Source organism: Lagopus leucura, unplaced genomic scaffold (genome assembly GCF_019238085.1).
Source record: "Lagopus leucura isolate 7727_CA_CO unplaced genomic scaffold, USGS_WTPT01 Super-Scaffold_54, whole genome shotgun sequence".
Taxonomy (NCBI): domain Eukaryota; kingdom Metazoa; phylum Chordata; class Aves; order Galliformes; family Phasianidae; genus Lagopus; species Lagopus leucura.
Window position 1 is genome coordinate 239382 of NW_024962251.1, and position 17470 is coordinate 256851.

The window sequence follows — 17470 nt, forward strand, 5'->3', positions numbered from 1 at the left end:
GACAATCTTCTGTTGCCTTATCACTGTCCTTCAATGTCTCTCTCCCTTGCCTCCTTACTATTTCCTGTTATTTTTCCATTTGGTAGATCTGTGCTTCAAACTACACGTTGAGTTTTGTACAGATAAGTAGTGCTGGGGGGGTGGGCAGTACGGGGCTGTTTCTCAGTGCATAAATAAACTTACATTTTGTGAAATCTCTTGGGCTACTAAGTGTTTTTGCTTCTTGTTTTGGAGCAGGAGCATTCAGCAGGCTGGCCGTTTTCACACACTGAGCTGACAGTTAGGAGAAGTGTCGCTAGGCTAAATGAACCACTTCAGTTTTCCTGCCTCCTTCAGAAAGAGAACTTTAACTCCATATGCTGGGAGATTACAGATAGAATGAAGAATTACTGCAGCCTTTTCTAACCATCCCTACAGCTAGAAGAATTCAGAGTTGGTTGTCAGGGCCCTTGTGACACCCTGGGGTCAAACAAAGCGAAGAACCTGATACGCAGTGAGGAGGGAATACTCCTTGAGCAGGGACTCTCTGGGGAAATGTTTATGTCCTGTTTCAAATTATTTTTCTCATGGAGACTGAAAGTTATGCCTATGGGGAACTCAGCTGGGAACTTTGGTTTGGAATGCAAGACGAGCCATAGCACTTCTAGGCTGATTCTTTCCACTGAGTAACTTCAGAGATATTTTTATCTGTTACTTCTGGAAATTTTTTTTTTTCCACTTCGTGGAAACTTGCTGTGACAGACTATCTGTAAACATAAGAAAAAACATTTATTTTGGGCTTAAATTCTAGAACTTCTAATTGGGCTTTAGATTTACCTCGATTCTAGAATCTGACAGCAGCAATGTCCAAACTCTCCAAAAGAACCAACACACCCAACACTGCCCGGTCATTCACATCACAATAGCTAGTGTTTTAAAACAGCATTTTGAATTTTATAAGCTGTGTTACAGAAAGTTTTGAATAGCATTTCTTGAAGAATAGAGTGTAGGCAAAGTTCTTTTTCTCACTGCTGTGGTTTATCTAGGCAGGTGGCTGAGCAGCACAGTCAGTCGCTCACTGCCCCCGTTCCCAAGGGGTGAGAGAATTGGGGAAAAAAATAAGTAGAACTTGTAGATTGAGATAAAACTATTTACTACGATAGGAAAAAAAGGAAAAGGGTAACAGTTAGGACTATATGTGTGTATGTGTGCCTATGAATGTGTTTAACAAGTGATGCACAAGCAATTGACCACCACTCCCCAACAATGCCCAGCAAGCACTTGAGCAATGGAAGAGAAAAAGATGAATTCCCACCCCCTTCAAAACTCCTTCCCCATGATGTAATATGGTATGGAATATCCCTTTGGCCAGTGTAAGTCAGCTGTCCCAGCTCTGTTCCCTCCCAGCTGCTTTAGCCCTTTGCTATGTATGGCCTTGGCTCTGCATGACACTGCTTAGCAGTGACTATAAACACTGCTCTGTTGCCAAAATTGTTGATATAACATTGCATCATACCAGATATTCTCAAGAAAGCAATTCTGTCTCAGCTGAAACTAAGATACCTACTGAAGTTCACAAGTCTCTTACAGCTGGATGAAAAGATCTGCAGTTATTTGGGCTTGGACGTTTAACTGAGACAAATTTCAAAAAAAGAATGTTATGTATTTGCACATATGAAAAGCTGACAGATCATCAGCAGACAAAACTCAAAAGACACAGTTTGATTTCCAATTGTAATTTCTCTAAAAATAGCACAAATTGTACAAGCTGTATTCTTTAACACATTCTGTGGCAGTGGAAGTCTCAATGAAAATGTCTTAACAGCAGAGATTTAGATTGGATGTCAGGGGGAAGTTCTTTACAGAGAGAGGGGTGAGGTGCTGGAACAGCTGCCCAGAGAGGCTGTGGATGCTCCGTCCGTCCCCGGAGGTGTTCAAGGCCAGGTTGGATGGGACCCTGGGCAGCCTGGTCTGGTATTAAATGGGGAGGTTGGTGGCCCTGCATGTGGCAGGGGGTTGGAGGTTCATGAGGTGCCTTCCAACCCTGGCCATTCTGTGATTCTGTGATTAGATTCTAAAAATAAAAATGCATGCAAAAAAACACCACAGGAACGTGATCATGAGGGTGACTGAGCATTACAGCAATCATGCTAAATTATTTTCGAAGTTTAATTTGAAGTTTTGATCTAACGATTCTTAATAAAACCATCTTTTGAATAGCTTTGCAGAGGACTCTCAGCTTCAAATACTTTTTTAAGTACTTCTGCATATCATAAATAACCCCGCTGTGTGCACTTTATGTGGACAGATAACAGATTCTCTCTGTGATTTCAGACTAACTTGTGCTGAGTGTACAAATTACGATTCCATAGACCATGATACCTGTATTGACATTTGACTTCTACTATGGCAGTGCAACCGATAATGGTAACATTTAATCTGCTCTCCAAGCAATTTATGTCTTGGAGCTACTGCATGCAACATAATGGAACTTGCAGTTATAATACAAATTCTCCATGGTTGCAGAAAGTTAATTACCATTTTAGTGTGTAACACCAGTGAATAACGAGTGTTAAATGACACACGATCAATAATTTATTCATTAGCACAGTATTGCTTACTGTGCAATTATATTGATGGAACATTGTTGCAAGTAACTTTCTTTTTGCAATATTATTTTTAACTGAAGAAAAACACAAACTGCAATTTTTATTTTTACTTTTGAACATACACAGCAGCTGCCTATTTTAGTGAATGTTAAAAACTCGGAACTGCAGGCTTTGAACTGCTGCTTCTCCTCTGTTTTATTGCATCCTATCACGGTTTCTAAAAGCAGAGGAAGTAGCGGATTGCTGGCGCTGGAACCAGGTAATGCTATTTGTCAATAGCAGACTGCTAATTGGATTTTGCAAATAGCAGCTGAATGTGTTATTTACAGCAGTGTGATACACACTTGTGTCTGTTCTCTATGTGGAAGAGAACACAAATTTTTAAGACCTATGAGCAAGTGACCTAATCACAGAAAGTAAAATGTTTGAATAGAAGTCACGGAAGGGCAAGGACTTTTACAGTGCCTTGTATTTGGTATTTCCTACCTGAGGAAACCATGCTGTAACTTGCTATATGTCTAAGGTTTGTAAACAACTGGATGGATTGCAATCTTTCATGAAGTTCTTTGGCCACCAAAGTGCTTTTTTATATGGAAAACACAATCCTGTTCTTCTGAAGGTCTCTTATGTTCCAGCACAACTGTAACTATTCATTCTTTGTCGGGATTTAAATCCACTTTATTCTGTAAAAGCCTCAGCTGGTTAATACAATTCTAATACAACAGTTTAATTCCAAAAGACAAAAATAATACTGTTTCAGCCAAGTACTCACCTCCAGGGGATAACAGATTATTTAAGAAATACATTGGTTGCTTTGAAAGTAGTGCCTTCTATTAATTTCCATAGAAACTGCAACAGATACGAAGAGTTTAATAGCTAATCTCTAGCTAATGGCTAGAGATGTGAAAGAAAGCAGGTGGCGTTGGTTATTCAGAAGGCCACTCACCCCTGTGGTGAAGGGCATGACTCACATTACTGGCAATAAAATCCCAGGTTAGCAACTCCCATCTCATTAGTGATCCTCAGGAAAGAAATTGGCTGGTTGCATAACATCGAGGGGAACTTGAAAATCCACTGATTCTGCAACAGAGGTGTGAATGGACACCTTTTGTTCTGCTCATGTTTTTCCATTAGAAGTGCCCTTACTAAGCCAACTAGACTTTATTAGTAAAATTATTGCCTTTTTTTTTTTTTTCATCAAGTAATCGTTATTGATAGGAGCATGCTGGCAGCAGATTGCATAGTGCTGCTTCTCCAGTGTTGCAATTTGCACTGCTGCCAAAAGGCCCTGAGCCAGAAGCCACAGTTTACTCAGACCTCTGTGCCAGTCCATGCCCACCCGGCACAGCAATTCATGCTTTAATTGCACTACAGTATGTTATGTAATCAGGCAAAGCATAGAGATGTGCCCTTACAGCCCAAAGACCATCACCTTGTAGAGACTTGTAGTTTTGACCGCTTCTTGGGTATTAAGAGATAAGAACCCAGACTGCTGCTATTAACTTATTGCTGAAGTAGTTTTCTAGCCACTTTCTTAATAAGGCTGCTATTTATTTATTTAGTTAGTTATTTATTTTGAGACAAATGCTGGGGGAAACATCAAAACTATTTCAAATAATGAAAGATTGGTGTTTTCTTCCCAAATGGCATCTTCTGCAATGATGCCAAAACTTTTGCAGCACCATTCACGTTTAGTCCTGGCAAGATTTGTAAGAATACTGTAGTTTTCCATCATCAGGCATTGTTAGGAGTGTACGAGCTCATTTACTTAGGCAACTAATGTGCCTGGTTCAATTTAAAGAGAAATGGGTCTCCTCTTTGAGGTTTCCCACTGATGGGACCAGCAACCAATGGGAATGCACCCTCTCATTGAACAGCAGTGGTACAAAGCTTTAGGTGGCAGTGTCCCCAGAAGTAGCAACTATCAGAATTGGTGAAATTGCTGGAGATTTAAAATTTTCCAAGTCAAGGGAAGAAGTTTGGGGGCAATGAGAGTACAACTAGGGGCCATTTCCCCATGTGGAGCCAGGAGTGGGCTGATTATGCAGTAGTGAAAATCCTGCGCAGCTTAAATTTTTCCAAGTTCAACCACCTTCCTTGGATGGCCCAGGACACCACACGGTAATAACAGTAGCAGTAACACCCTTACGTGTGCACAGAAACGCTCAGGTTGTTCAGCAAAATGTTTTTCTTAGAAAGCAGTCCAGGGAGCTGGAAGTGTTTTGGGCCTCTCACTACAAAAGGATATTGAGTTGCTGAAATGCTTCCAGAGGAGGGCAAAGAAACTGGTGAAGGGACTAGAAAATATAATTTATTAGGAGTGGCTGAGGGAACTGAGGCTGTTTAAAGATGAGGAGGCTCAGGAGAGATCCCATTGCTTTCTACAACTACCTAAAAGTAGTTCACGTAAGACAGTGTTGGTCTTTTTCCTCAGGTGACAAGTGGTAGAGCATGAGGAACTGGCCTTAAGTTGTACCAGGACAGGTTTAGCTTGGCCGTGAGGAATAGTTTCTTCATGGAGAAGGTGGTCAAACTCTGGAAGGGGCTGCACAGGGCGTTCCCCATTGAAGAGTAAAAGATGGTTCACAGAAACAAAGGATAAAAGATAGTTTGCAGAAGAAAACATGCAGAGGCTGCTAAAAGAATGGGGATGGCAACAAACTGGGATTAGGATAGTGTGTGAGGGATGAAGGACATACAGATAAGAGTTTTGAGAACAGCTCGAGGACATTTAGTAAGTGATAAAATGTCCACAAGGCAAGTTAGAACTGGTGCGGGGGCTGCCCCTCCTGCAGGGTCAAGAGTTAACAGCAAGGAAGACTACGCGCCTTTGCGAGGAAGATGATGAGCCTTCATCCCACGACCACCAGGAGGAGACCCCCACTGCTCACGACGCACGCATGAGGGGAAGGGACCGTATGCTAGGGGTTCTCAGCAATATAATGAGTATGTATGTGAATTCTGGGAAAACCACTGATTATGTTTAAGTTCAGCATATATCTGTACCAAGCTTTTGCTCTACTGTGCGCAAGTTAGGTGGATCTCTCTCCGTTGCATGCAGTGTTTTCATTCTTATTTACCTTTTCTCTTGCTGGATCTTCTGTGTTCAGTTAAAAAATTAAAAAGGATCTTGTATCCAAATACTCTGCGCATGATATCTTAGCAGTACGTATAGAATTCAGTCTTTAATCTCTGACTTTTTGGGTTTTTTTTAGACTTTGATGAATTTTCTTGTACATTCAAGGCAGTGGTAGTTTCATGAAGAGGCCCATCTTGGTACGCAGAAGCCAGGAGGTAGCTGTCTTCCTGAAGGTGGTCTCGGATCCGTTCCTCCCTCAACCATAAGCACAAAGGGACATCATATGGCATTAAAAAAAGCACTGCCAGCCCCACAGCCAGCAGCACATGCCTCACCACATTCTTACTTCCCCAGAAGGAGGATGGACCCTCTGGACACACAGGATCAACAGTAGTGCCTTGCTTTCTTCTCCTTTTTCCTCTCTCTCCTTTTCTTCTCTTTTCTTTATCCTCCCTTGCTCACCTGTCTTTTAATAAATAAAGGCACTCTTGCTTGATCAGCACCTTGATTCCATTCCAAGCCTTAATTTGGAAAGACTGGGATCCAAATAATGAATTGCAAGACATATTTGCTTTGCTTATCTAATATCAAAGATATTATTTAAAACAAACAAACAAAAAAGAGTATGTAAATAAGTTGACTTCAATATCAATTCTGTGAACATTTTATATTAATTATATTTAAGGTGATGAAAATGTTAACAGTGATAAACTAAAAATTAAATATCCTGTAGGACACTAGGTACTTTTCTGTATAGTTGTTATGTGTTACCCCAGTGCAAAGAGAACCACAAAATGAGATGCATAAATGGAATTCCTAGAATTAGCTTAAAGAGATTATTTATTTTAAATATTAAGAAAAAACTCATGACATGCTGGATCTGCTTCTTACAAAAAGGTTGCTGTTAATTCATGAAATAGAAGTGAATACAAAAAGCAAACTAACTAAGAAATGAGGGGGATGATAACTTCTTGGTGTTGCTGCCGAGAGGTTAATTTCACTACTAAAGCCATGGAGGAAAGCTAATGAAATGTGTCAGCAAGTAACTTTGCTTTTGCAGGAGAAAAGTGAATATGGGACTTAGTTGACGCTCCACCTTCTCCTGGAACACATGTGCTATGACAGACATGAGAGAAAATTCCAACTTCAATATTAAAGGTTGGAACAACTTTAAAAAAAAGTCATATTTCTGTAGATTGGAAATAGCACTTGTTGAGCTGTAACTCTATGTGCTTCCTGAGGGAACACAAACCAAAAGAATTGTTACAGGATAAATATATTATTACTGATCATCTTCCATACAAATAGAGGATTTTCCTCTGACGCTAATAGAGCAACCAGAGCTGCTTGGAAGCCTAACTAATCTCTGCTGATGCATTTGGTCCATCTCACCCATCTATGCCAAGGAGTTTTGGGGAAGCAGAGAGTTGCAGGGCAGCAGGGCAGATGTACAGAGATACTGCTCAGAATGTTCTTGTGCTTTTCAATATTTATTTATTTATTTATTTATTTATTTTGCATGGAATAATGTTACAGTAATCTATACAGAAAGAAAGTAATGGCAGTAAATCTAGATTTCTGGCATTGCTGAATGGGCATTCATTCTTTTGCTATTGGACTGTCTTACAGAATCTTCTTTGTATTCATATATCTGTTGGAAAGTTAACTATGTTTTTTGTATGAGTTTTTATTTACCAGATCAACCTATGGATGCAGGTTATATGACAGAATCACAGAATGGCCCAGGTTGGAAGGGACCTCAAGGATCTGAATCTCCAACCCCCCTGCCACATGCAGGGCCACCAACCTCCCCATTTAATACCAGACCAGGCTGCCCAGGGCCCCATCCAACCTGGCCTTGAACACCTCCGGGGACGGACGGGGCATCCACAACCTCTCTGGGCAGCTGTTCCAGCACCTCACCACTCCCATAGTAGAGAACTTCCCCCTGACATCCAACTTAATCTTCCCTCCCTCAACTTAAAACTATTTCCCCTTGTCCTGCAGTTATCGACCCTTTCAAAGAGTTGATTCCCCTCCTGTTTGCAGGCTCCTTTTAGGTACTGAAGGCTGCAATGAGGTCACCCCACAGCCTTTTTTTCTCCAGGCTGAACAAGCCCAGCTCCCTCAGCCTGTCCTCATAGGGGAGGTGCTCCAGTTTGTTATCTTTGTGGCTCTACTCCGGACCCTCTCCAACAGCTCTGTCTTTCTTGTATCTGGGGCTCCAGACCTGGACGCAGTACTGCAGATGAGGCCTCCCAAGAGCAGAGCAGAGCAGAGGGGGACAATCACCTCCCTGTCCCTGCTGGCCACCCTTCTGCTGATGGAGCCCAGGATACCATTTGCTTTTCGAGCTGCAGGAGCACACTGCTGGCTCATGGTAAGCTTTTCATCCATCAGGACCCCCAGGTCCTTCTCTGCAGGGCTGCTCTCAAGGACCGCTCCTTCCAGTCTGTACAGATGTATGGGATTCCTCTGGCCCAAGTGCAAAACCATCAAAAATATCAGACAACTCAGGAAGAAAAGTAGAGGTAGAGGAGGGAATAATCAACTGAGTTCTCAATAGCTGGCTCTGAACACTCTAGTTTCTTTACTTCTAACCCAAATACAATAGCCTTGGTTTCATTAATTAGACTTCAAGCCACAAACTGGTTTCATGGATGGAGCTACTGTGATGGCCAAAGAGAGATTACAGAAGCAGAAATGCGCCAGAGGACATTGAAGAGAAGCCTGGAAGATGCATTTTCCACAGTCAAGAATTTGAAGTTTTTTAGATGAGCAAATCGCAATTATCACTGACCTGAAAGAGTGTCTGTCCATCTCCAAATCAGCTGACACCGATTTTTTTTTCTTGCATGTTAGTTGTATCACTTAGAATTATTTTATGGGAGAGCAAATAAGGACTTATCTTCATGCTAGTATCCATAAACCAGTATCACAAAGCAATTATTATTCACATGATTAATCTGTGAGAGAGGGTTCATGGTTCACTACGTACATACAGGCTGATTTTTTTCTCACCTTGCTTCTTCACCAGCATGCAGCCACGTGTGTGCATTGCCACACTAGCAAGCTGAAAGCCCTAGGAAGATTCAGAGCTATGTATTGCTCTGTATGGCATGTCCAGCATGTAGGGGAATAACTGAGTTACTCATTAGATTTTCTTCTTGGAAGGACTTCTTCCTTATTTGTGTGAAGATAGTGTGAAGAGTTGGGTTTTAATTTTGTACTTGAGAGCACATATAAGTGATTTTCCTTTAATCTCTTGCTCATTACTGCTAAAATGCCTGCTCAGTGGAAAATTACCTTCACAATATCATTAAGAAAGCAATTAACAGAGGCCTTTCTTGTATGGCGCTGAAGACTAACAAATCCATGTTATTAAGCTCAATATATCACTCTTTCAGAACAGGATGCTCCTTGTATATCACCATGCATGAGCTTGTTTGTTAAATAATCATGGAAAAACATATCTTTCAACTGTAAGAACATAATATACTTCTAAGCACCAGCCAAATAAAGTCAGTACAGAAACTGGCATGGCAAGCACATTACACACATAATAAAAATACACTGGCACATACTCTGTGCTCAAAGGATAAAAGGAGAAAATATGGGGGGAAAAAAACATGTCTACACTGTGTTCAGAGGCTGGCAGCCAGCAAGCATAACGAACATGGTATGTATTTGGAGGGCAATGATTTCTAAGGCATTCTTCAAGGAGGTAATTCTTTCCAACTATATTTTAACTGCAATGCCTATTCAGTAAGCAGCCAGCCAACCTCTGGTTACTCCTTTGGGAACAGTTACCCTGTTGCAAAAGTTTTTGGCTTCCCTTCCAGGAGAGGGAAGTTTTTTGGCACAAAAATCTGCACATTGTGGCACAAAATTTGAAGTGATTTTTGCAAAGCAAATGTCACCTTAACAGTGGATATCTGAAATGTTATTCTATGATTTGTATCAGACAATTTAGTTTAGGGAAGGCTTTGCTAACATACAGGTGCCTTGAATTCCATCAATCTTAAGGGTCTTTCCAACCTAAACAATTGCATGATTCCATGCTTCTAAATAGAAACTTGAGGGTCAATAGAAGCAGAAAGTCAAAATGGCAACCAAGTACGTATCCCTGAAAGTCTGTATTTTGGGTGGGAATAGTTACGATAGGCATATTAGCATCATAATACTTTGTGAAGCTTGGGGATTAAAAGCCTGTTAGGTGCTACTGAGTTAGTGCACATACTGTACATTGCTTTATTTTATGCATTTGATTTTTAGTCAAAATCCAACAATGCCACTGATTAATAGAATAATCTAAGAGACATCTAAATGAAATTTACTGGCACATGCCTTGTTGTGGTTGTTCACTTAGCCATAGGCTACTGTGAAACGTCATAATTATAAAAGGGGATCATATCAAATTTATAACTTAAGACAGCAAAACAAACAATCATAAATTGAGATTTGCCAAAAAAGATTAGTCCATTTTTCTCCTTGAGCAAATCTGCATGTCAGGCTCCGACAGCCTCACCAGGCAAACTGAAAAATCCTGCCAAAATCTTTTCAAACAATGTTATTCCTCTACTGCTCACAAAAATCACACACACAGCATGAAAGAAACTATTTGCTCAGTGTTCTGCATGAATAACCAGCTTTTTCATTATATTTACTGCACATCACACCTGTTCTGTAAAGGAAAAACCTCACGTATCCTTGGGCATAGCACCTCACAGGCAGCTGCAGGTGAATCAGCTGAGCCATCACCTTAAAAGGTCTGTAAAGCATCAACCGAGAGGTGTATTTAATGTTGATCAGCTGACTGTCAGCACAAAGTCAGGAAATGAAAGAGCAGGTGTAAAAGAAAGCTGGGAGCAATACTATATAACTGCATAAACAGTCAGGTGAAAGCAGTGATGGTATGAACAACAAACACACAGACACATAAAACCATCTGTACTCTTTGCAAATGTTAGTCAAGCTGCTACTGTTGGTGTTCCGCTGAGAAGGGCAACATTTGTTTTTCTTGGAGAGCAAACTTCACATGAGCAGTAGCATACATGTGATATCCCTCAGTCCTAGCAGTTCAGGCAAGTAACGTGGCAGAAAATGAATTCTACAACCCCTCAACCACCCAGCCTCTCCAAACGCACACTACTTCACTTTCCCATTCCTATTCCTTTCTGCGAAAATGAACAATAGCTGGGAGTATGGCAGAGGGAATAAAGGAAAGACTCTTCCTCTTGGCAGCAGTCTGCAGTTAGATGAATTCAGAAATACCAAAAGACCATGTTGATAACATATTCCATTCCTCAGTTATTTGGTCCAAGTCCATACCCGTAAAGTGGAGAAAACCATGCTGCAAGGGCTTTTATTTGCTGGATATTGCCAGAATGAACCGTGGAAAAGTCAGGTCTTGTCTAGCTCTCCCACCCACAATCACCGAAGTGCTTTGGCACTTTCTTCAAACACCATTTCTGAGAAAGAAAGCAATGTTTTTTTCCCCCCTTACAGTAAGAACTCACAAGAACTGAAGCAGGTTGGGCTGGGACTAGTAGGGAAAAATAATTGGCTCAGCAACTACAAGTAGGAAATACTAATGCACCCTTGTTGCCTTCCACACATCTCCAGTTTCCTAGCAGCTTGACAGAGCCCAGCACTACCTATAACTACACGCCTCACAGCTACTGGGACTTTGTCCTCATTTTTTTCTGCCTCTAAGTTGTGAATTATTTCATAATTGAAATAACAAGAAAAAAGAAAGTAGGAAGGAAGATAAAAAGGATGATTTTTTAAAATCAACCTATTTATTATCGCCATTAACAATCCGTGCTGAATATTTATTGATTTCTGACTTTCCCCAGCAAGCTCATTTCCTGCTTATTTCTGCACAACCAGTACATCCTATTTGCAGACCAGCATGAAATCCTTGAGGCATCCTCATCCTACCTCTGGAAAAATAAGGAGTGAGGTTACAAACCGAAGAGCTGAGGGAAGGCTACCACATATAAAGACCTGCTGAGCTGAAGTGACCACAGTCAAAAACTCTAACTGCTGCTTCTTCCCCCTATGAGAAAATGCTGCACACCTCTGTCCAGACTCACCTCCCCTGGCATGCAGCCATACAGGCTAAAGGACACCCTCTACCCTGGATTACTCTTTCACCTCTACAGTTATTCCGTTTGCTTATGGCTGGTGATAAGCCTGCCTACAGGTTTAGCCTGTCTGCTTTATGTAATACTCTCCCTTGTTTTTATATAGCAAAGCACATCTTTGCTGATCTAAAGGAGTAATAAACTAATTCAGACCAGCTGATGGATATAATTAAACTACCCAGATGCTCCTTTGACAAAAGTAACTTGTGACCTCAATTTTAAAGCATCACAAATAGAACTACAGCCTTTATACTGAAACAGACAGAAAAGGTAAGTAAATAGAAAAGTGAAAATGTGAGGAAAGAGCACAAAACTGCATAAACAATGGAACTGTGGAAGAAGAGGAAAGTAGGGAAAAGGAAGGATGGAAGGATAGAAAAAATAGCTTTTTCAACAGTTTTCTTGCAAAAACAGGTTTTCCAATAATCCTGTGCTGGCTGAGAAAGGAAAGATAGGGATTGTAATAGGGAGACAGTCGATCTCACAGATTTCTAACCAAACACACTTAGATGAAAACTTGTGCTAAGCAGCCATCTTACAAAGCATGAATGTATCTCTCAGCTGCCTCAACATCCCTTATCCCTCAAGGAGGAAACATCTGAGAAAAGATGGCCAAATGGAGGCCAAAAAGATGAAATTTGATTGCATTGTTTTGCCTTTCTCCTCTGAGTATTAATGAGCAAGTGGAAACACACAGGCAGGATGCAGTTCCTTTGCACTGTGTAGAATAAGCCTATTCAAGATCATGAGTATCATGTTTGATTAAAATCGATGGATGGGAGCAGGATGATCCAAATCATAGAATCACAGAATCATGGGATCATAGAATGGCCTGGGTTGAAAAGAACCACAATGATCACCCAGTTTCAACCTCCCTGCTATGTGCAGGTCACCAACCACCAGACCAGGCTGCCCAAAGCCACATCCAGCCTGGCCTTGAATGCCTGCAGGGATGGGGCATCCACAGCCTCGTTGGGCAACCTGTTCCAGTGCCTCACCACCCTCCAAGTGAAAAACTTCCTCATAAATCATAGCACTGAGTTGCTTGTTTCAAAAAAGTTTATTTAAACAAAGTAAGGTGCATTTCACAGAAATGGTTATAAAATGCAGAGCATATATAAACAGTAATATTGCATACACAAGTTGTCATTATCCTAAATATTGCTTTTTCAGATGAACCAGTCTGCTCTGTGAATCAGAAAGCTAAAAAAAATCCAAAACAGTTATCCTACTAGGTAAGGTGAAAAAATATTGTGATGTAACAAAGCAGATGTCCACCTTTTCTTTCAGTTAAGAACGTGGCAATAAAAATAATTTCAGTAATTTGTCAGTTTCTATTATTTGGAAATATCTGTTCCATATCAGGACTAGACTTATATAAATTGGAATATGAAATGTACTTGCTTGGCTAACCAAGGCTCTATGCAGCTCTAAGGAAAGCTAGCTGAGATCTTCACACTGATGAATTAACTTAAAGGACAGAGACAGAGCAGATAGAAAAAACGGTTTTCCAGACAGACATGTCATACCCATAATGCTATTCACAAGCAATTTAATGGTGAGTTGGCAAGTTCACACATATTTCAAGCTCGACTTTGACGTAAAATGAATCCCCAGTAGAAATGGACTTCATGCTCAGCAGTGATCCAGTGCCACAGAATATGGAATCGAGACTTTTTACAGCACCTGAGAGCTTAAGCACACATTAAACATTCAGTACTCCACAGAATCAAACACAGAGGTGTTTGGTTTTAATCTTTGGGATGATAGGACAGAAAGTAAAAAGCACAGCCCTGATCCATAGCCACAGCTGTGAGACACACACCAGCTCATTCACACAACATGTCAGCATATGAATCGTGTCTGAAATGCTTACTTACAAGTACATGAAGAGAGGCAGAAAAGGAAGGCTGAGGTAAAAGGAGTTGCTTCAGGTTTGCACTGGTGTAAGGAAAGCTAAAATCAAACAAACTGTAAAATCCATTAACTACTTCACACACCATAAAGAAGGAAAAAAAAAAACCTTATTTTCAAAACATGCAGACAAACACAGTTAAACAATAACATGACTTTCTGAGTTGTGACATGAGCATCACCAGTTTAACCTTGGCTTGGACTGAAAATAAAGAAGCTTGAACTCCGTCCAGCAGAGCTCCTTTGAATCTGTTTGTCAAGCAAGATGAATGAAGTCTGAAGCAGTCCAAGAACATAAACATTTCATTCACCATCTTCAAGCAGTTCCTGTAAGTTATTCTGTATCTTAGAAAAAGAGATAAAAATGATTGGGAAACAGAAAGTGTTGTACTACATTTTTAAGAAAATCAAGACATTCTTCAATATATTCTCTGTGTGCTTCTTAATTCTGTCACAGCTATTTATACCAGTGGTATTCGTACTAAGTGAGAGTATTCACATTAAATGACAAGAGTCAAAGAAGCATCCAGATATGATCAGTCAGCAGAATGCTTAGCTGAGCAACTGAAACCAAGCCGATATCGCTTACAGGTGTCTCCTGCAACCTCCCATGGGTTCTTTTCTTCATCAGATAGGAGACAGGAGAACGAAACTAGAGCTAGAAAGAAATTTTCAATAAATCCAAAATTTGTAACTCAATCAAAACAAAATACAAGCTCTGGACGTAAAAGTCACAGCTCCTAGGTTTCAGTAATTCAAATAGTTTTAGAACAGCTTCAACTACAGAGGCTTCTGATGTATGCAGCAAAATAAGCTCATCTAACCACAAGCAGGTATGTGTCCCTATGCCCATGTATTGATTATATTACTGTATACTGTAATTCCTGCTCAGGGACATCACCTCTCAAACCCTCCTCACTGAATTGCTGTCCCGGATGTCTTTTTCAAGAACAGTGAAAAACAGTTTTGTAAGACCCTTACACATGTGTTTCCATTTAACAAGCTACGTTAGAATAAAGAAATGAGTAAAATCAGGCCACAATTTTTTTCAGCCACTTGTAACACTTTGTCTTAATACACAGTGCGTTCTGATGGCATGTTAAAAATATTTAAAAGCCAAAGCACAATTCTGCTAGGTCATGGGAATTTCTGGACTCCAAGTATGAAGTAGGTCACTTGAAAAATCATGGCAGAATACTTCTGCGCTAAACATTTACTAACTGAAGAGTAATTTTCCATTTTTAACCTAGACAGTTTCTGTGAAGCAGTTTATAGCGCTGCAGCCTCACAAGAAGGGAGGAAGAGATGACAGTTTGCACTGAAACTTCTGCATTAGTTTTGCTGTTGAAGCCAGCTGAAGTCAATTACTAGCACTTTTCACTAAGACATATAAAGCAGTTAAACAACTGCAGTAACTTGAGCATATAACTTATAGATTTCTGCCAATTTTGCAGCAGTCAAACAACGTTCTAACTACTGGTTGTGGCAGCTACATGCAGTTCTCATTTAACTTGAGAAGCAGCTGACAGAGTTGTGACTGTTTTGCAATGACAAGTGTTCAATTCTGTAGACGCTAAATGAGAGAAGTACATGACTTAAGACTCTAATTCAGAACCAAGGGTCACTTCTTGGGAACAGCTCCAACATCCAGCTGCCTTTTACTGTATTTCTTGGCAGAGACAATGAAAGACACTGTGCCTGCCTAGTCCTGTTGTTTTGCAGGTTTCCCACTGAAACAAAGTGAGGTCTTCCAATCTTGCCATTTGAAGACCCCAGACAGCTGGAAGGTAATAACTTCTTAGATGGACTAATTTGGCTAAAGATTGTAACTTAGTAATCATCTGGTAAGATTTCTTCTCTGGTGTTCATATGTTATCATCAAGAGCATGCAGAGGCAAGTACTGAGGGAAATATTTTTGGAAGAGACTCTCTTGATCCGGTGTCACATGGGTAACAGTAATATTACATAACCTTCATGCCAATTGAGAAACCTACTTTGAGGGGATAGAAAAAGTCACTGAATAACCTTGGCAAAAAAGCCAGTTTTAGAAACAGGCAAAAAACCCCATCTGATTTAATCACACAGGAATGTCAGTAACTCCTGTTTTCACTCCACTAATTTATTTATTTATTTATTTTCCCCATGCTTAGCCAGTTGATTCTGACATCTCCCCAACACACCCGTTCCATTTGCTTAGTAGCAGGTAGAGGTGTCAAAGATTTGGTGGTGGGGTGGGCTGTGAGCTGATGCTGGGGCTGCCCAGTGCCAAGCACAGCTTGTTCCAGCAGGCTTCAATGGATCCACCTCATACACAGCAGAGCCCAGCAGCCATGGCAGTGGCACATCTGGGAAGGTGCACTAAATACAAAGCAAAAACATCAGATGGAGAGAGATGAGAAAAACAGAAACTGCATAGGGAACATCAAGGCCAAGGAGGAGACAGGAGAAGAGGAGGGGTGAAGGTGTGCCATGGAGGCTACGGAGAGGCCATGCATGCCAGAACAGGTGGAGGTTTCCTGAAGTACTTCTGCCTTTGCAGGAGCCCACATCAGTGCAGGATAAAATGCAACTGGAGCAGAAGAGAAATGAAAGGAAGCAGTGGCAGATTGAAAACTGATATTTAGTGACAATAATCCTTACACTGAACCCCAAGAGAATAGCTTGGTGCCAGGAAAGGAAAAGTCAGGAGAGAAGATGAGCCTGGGAGAAAGGCAAGGAAAAGTGTTGTTCTAACATTTGTCTTTGTTTCTCATCACCAAATAAAAATATACTGATTTTTCCCAAGCTGAGTCTGTTTTGCTTCTAATAGTAACTGATAAGCAATTTCTTTGCATTTATCTTGATCCACAGTCCTTTTCATCCTATTTTCTTCCCCTGTTCTGCTGAGCTGGTAGGTCTGACTGTAGGCCAAGGCAAACTCACCACAGTTCATAAAGTGGAAATCAGTTCCCCCCATCCGCTCACGTTCTGCACAGATTTCCTATTCCAGCAAGTGCATTTAGGCTTGCAATTATTGGATAGTGAAGAGCAAAGACATAGGTAAAGCTCAGGTACAGTGACTTAGACAGCTGGTGCAGCAGCAGCATTTGTGTTACAGAAGAGAGATGGATTCCAGACATTTTGTATGAAGAGGATGACTCCATATGAATGCCAGCACAGCTTTTCTTAACCAGAAAACCAAAACCCAAACAAAGGCCCCAGACAAGGAATTCCTGCTAAGGAAATTTCCTGTTAACTTTAGAATCCTTAACTCTGATGGACAGAATTAAAAAAAAATCAAGATAATTAAATATAATTATCACCTCTGGCCTGATTGGTCTAGTAATATTTTTGGTGTTGAGCTCAAGGCAAAGCAGCTACACAGACCAATGCTTATGCACTGGCTAACTTACAGCCCAAGAAAACAGTGCATCCTCTAGTAAAACATGCTAGTTTGTACCATGAAATCTGTGAGTGCCTTCGTACCTTCAAAAAAACAGACCAAAGAAATTCAAGAAGAACCTAATGAGCGTTACTGGCATGTGCATCATATCATACAAAGTTACCTTTTCCAATTTCATAAGATTAGTGGTTAACTCATCGCAGAAGGCATCAGCATTAACTTGCAAGTGAGATTCCAAACGTTGGGGCGCTGGATGTCTGTCAAACAGAATGAAGAAATTCGTGTGATGGGAATGAGAAAATGGAAAGCAGAGCTGAAAGCCACATTCTGATATGAATTATTTGAATGGCAGCATTG

General features: G+C 40.7%; 1 protein-coding gene across 5 annotated transcripts in view; it reads right to left on the reverse strand.

Moving 5' to 3' along the window:
* Positions 1-12857: 12857 nt before the first annotated feature.
* Positions 12858-17470, reverse strand: part of GRAMD2B (GRAM domain containing 2B) — a 33455-nt gene continuing 28842 nt past the window's right edge. For 2 of the 5 annotated variants that reach the window (XM_042873835.1, XM_042873826.1), the window contains exons 13-14: positions 17277-17370; positions 12858-14075 (exon numbers count right to left, since the gene is read on the reverse strand). In XM_042873835.1, the coding sequence (XP_042729769.1) occupies positions 14034-14075; positions 17277-17370 (136 nt within the window). In that variant the 3' untranslated portion in view covers positions 12858-14033. Of the gene's footprint in view, positions 14389-16616; positions 17371-17470 lie in introns of those variants that run through there. The other 3 variants (XM_042873819.1, XM_042873812.1, XM_042873841.1) reach the window with 2 other exon arrangements.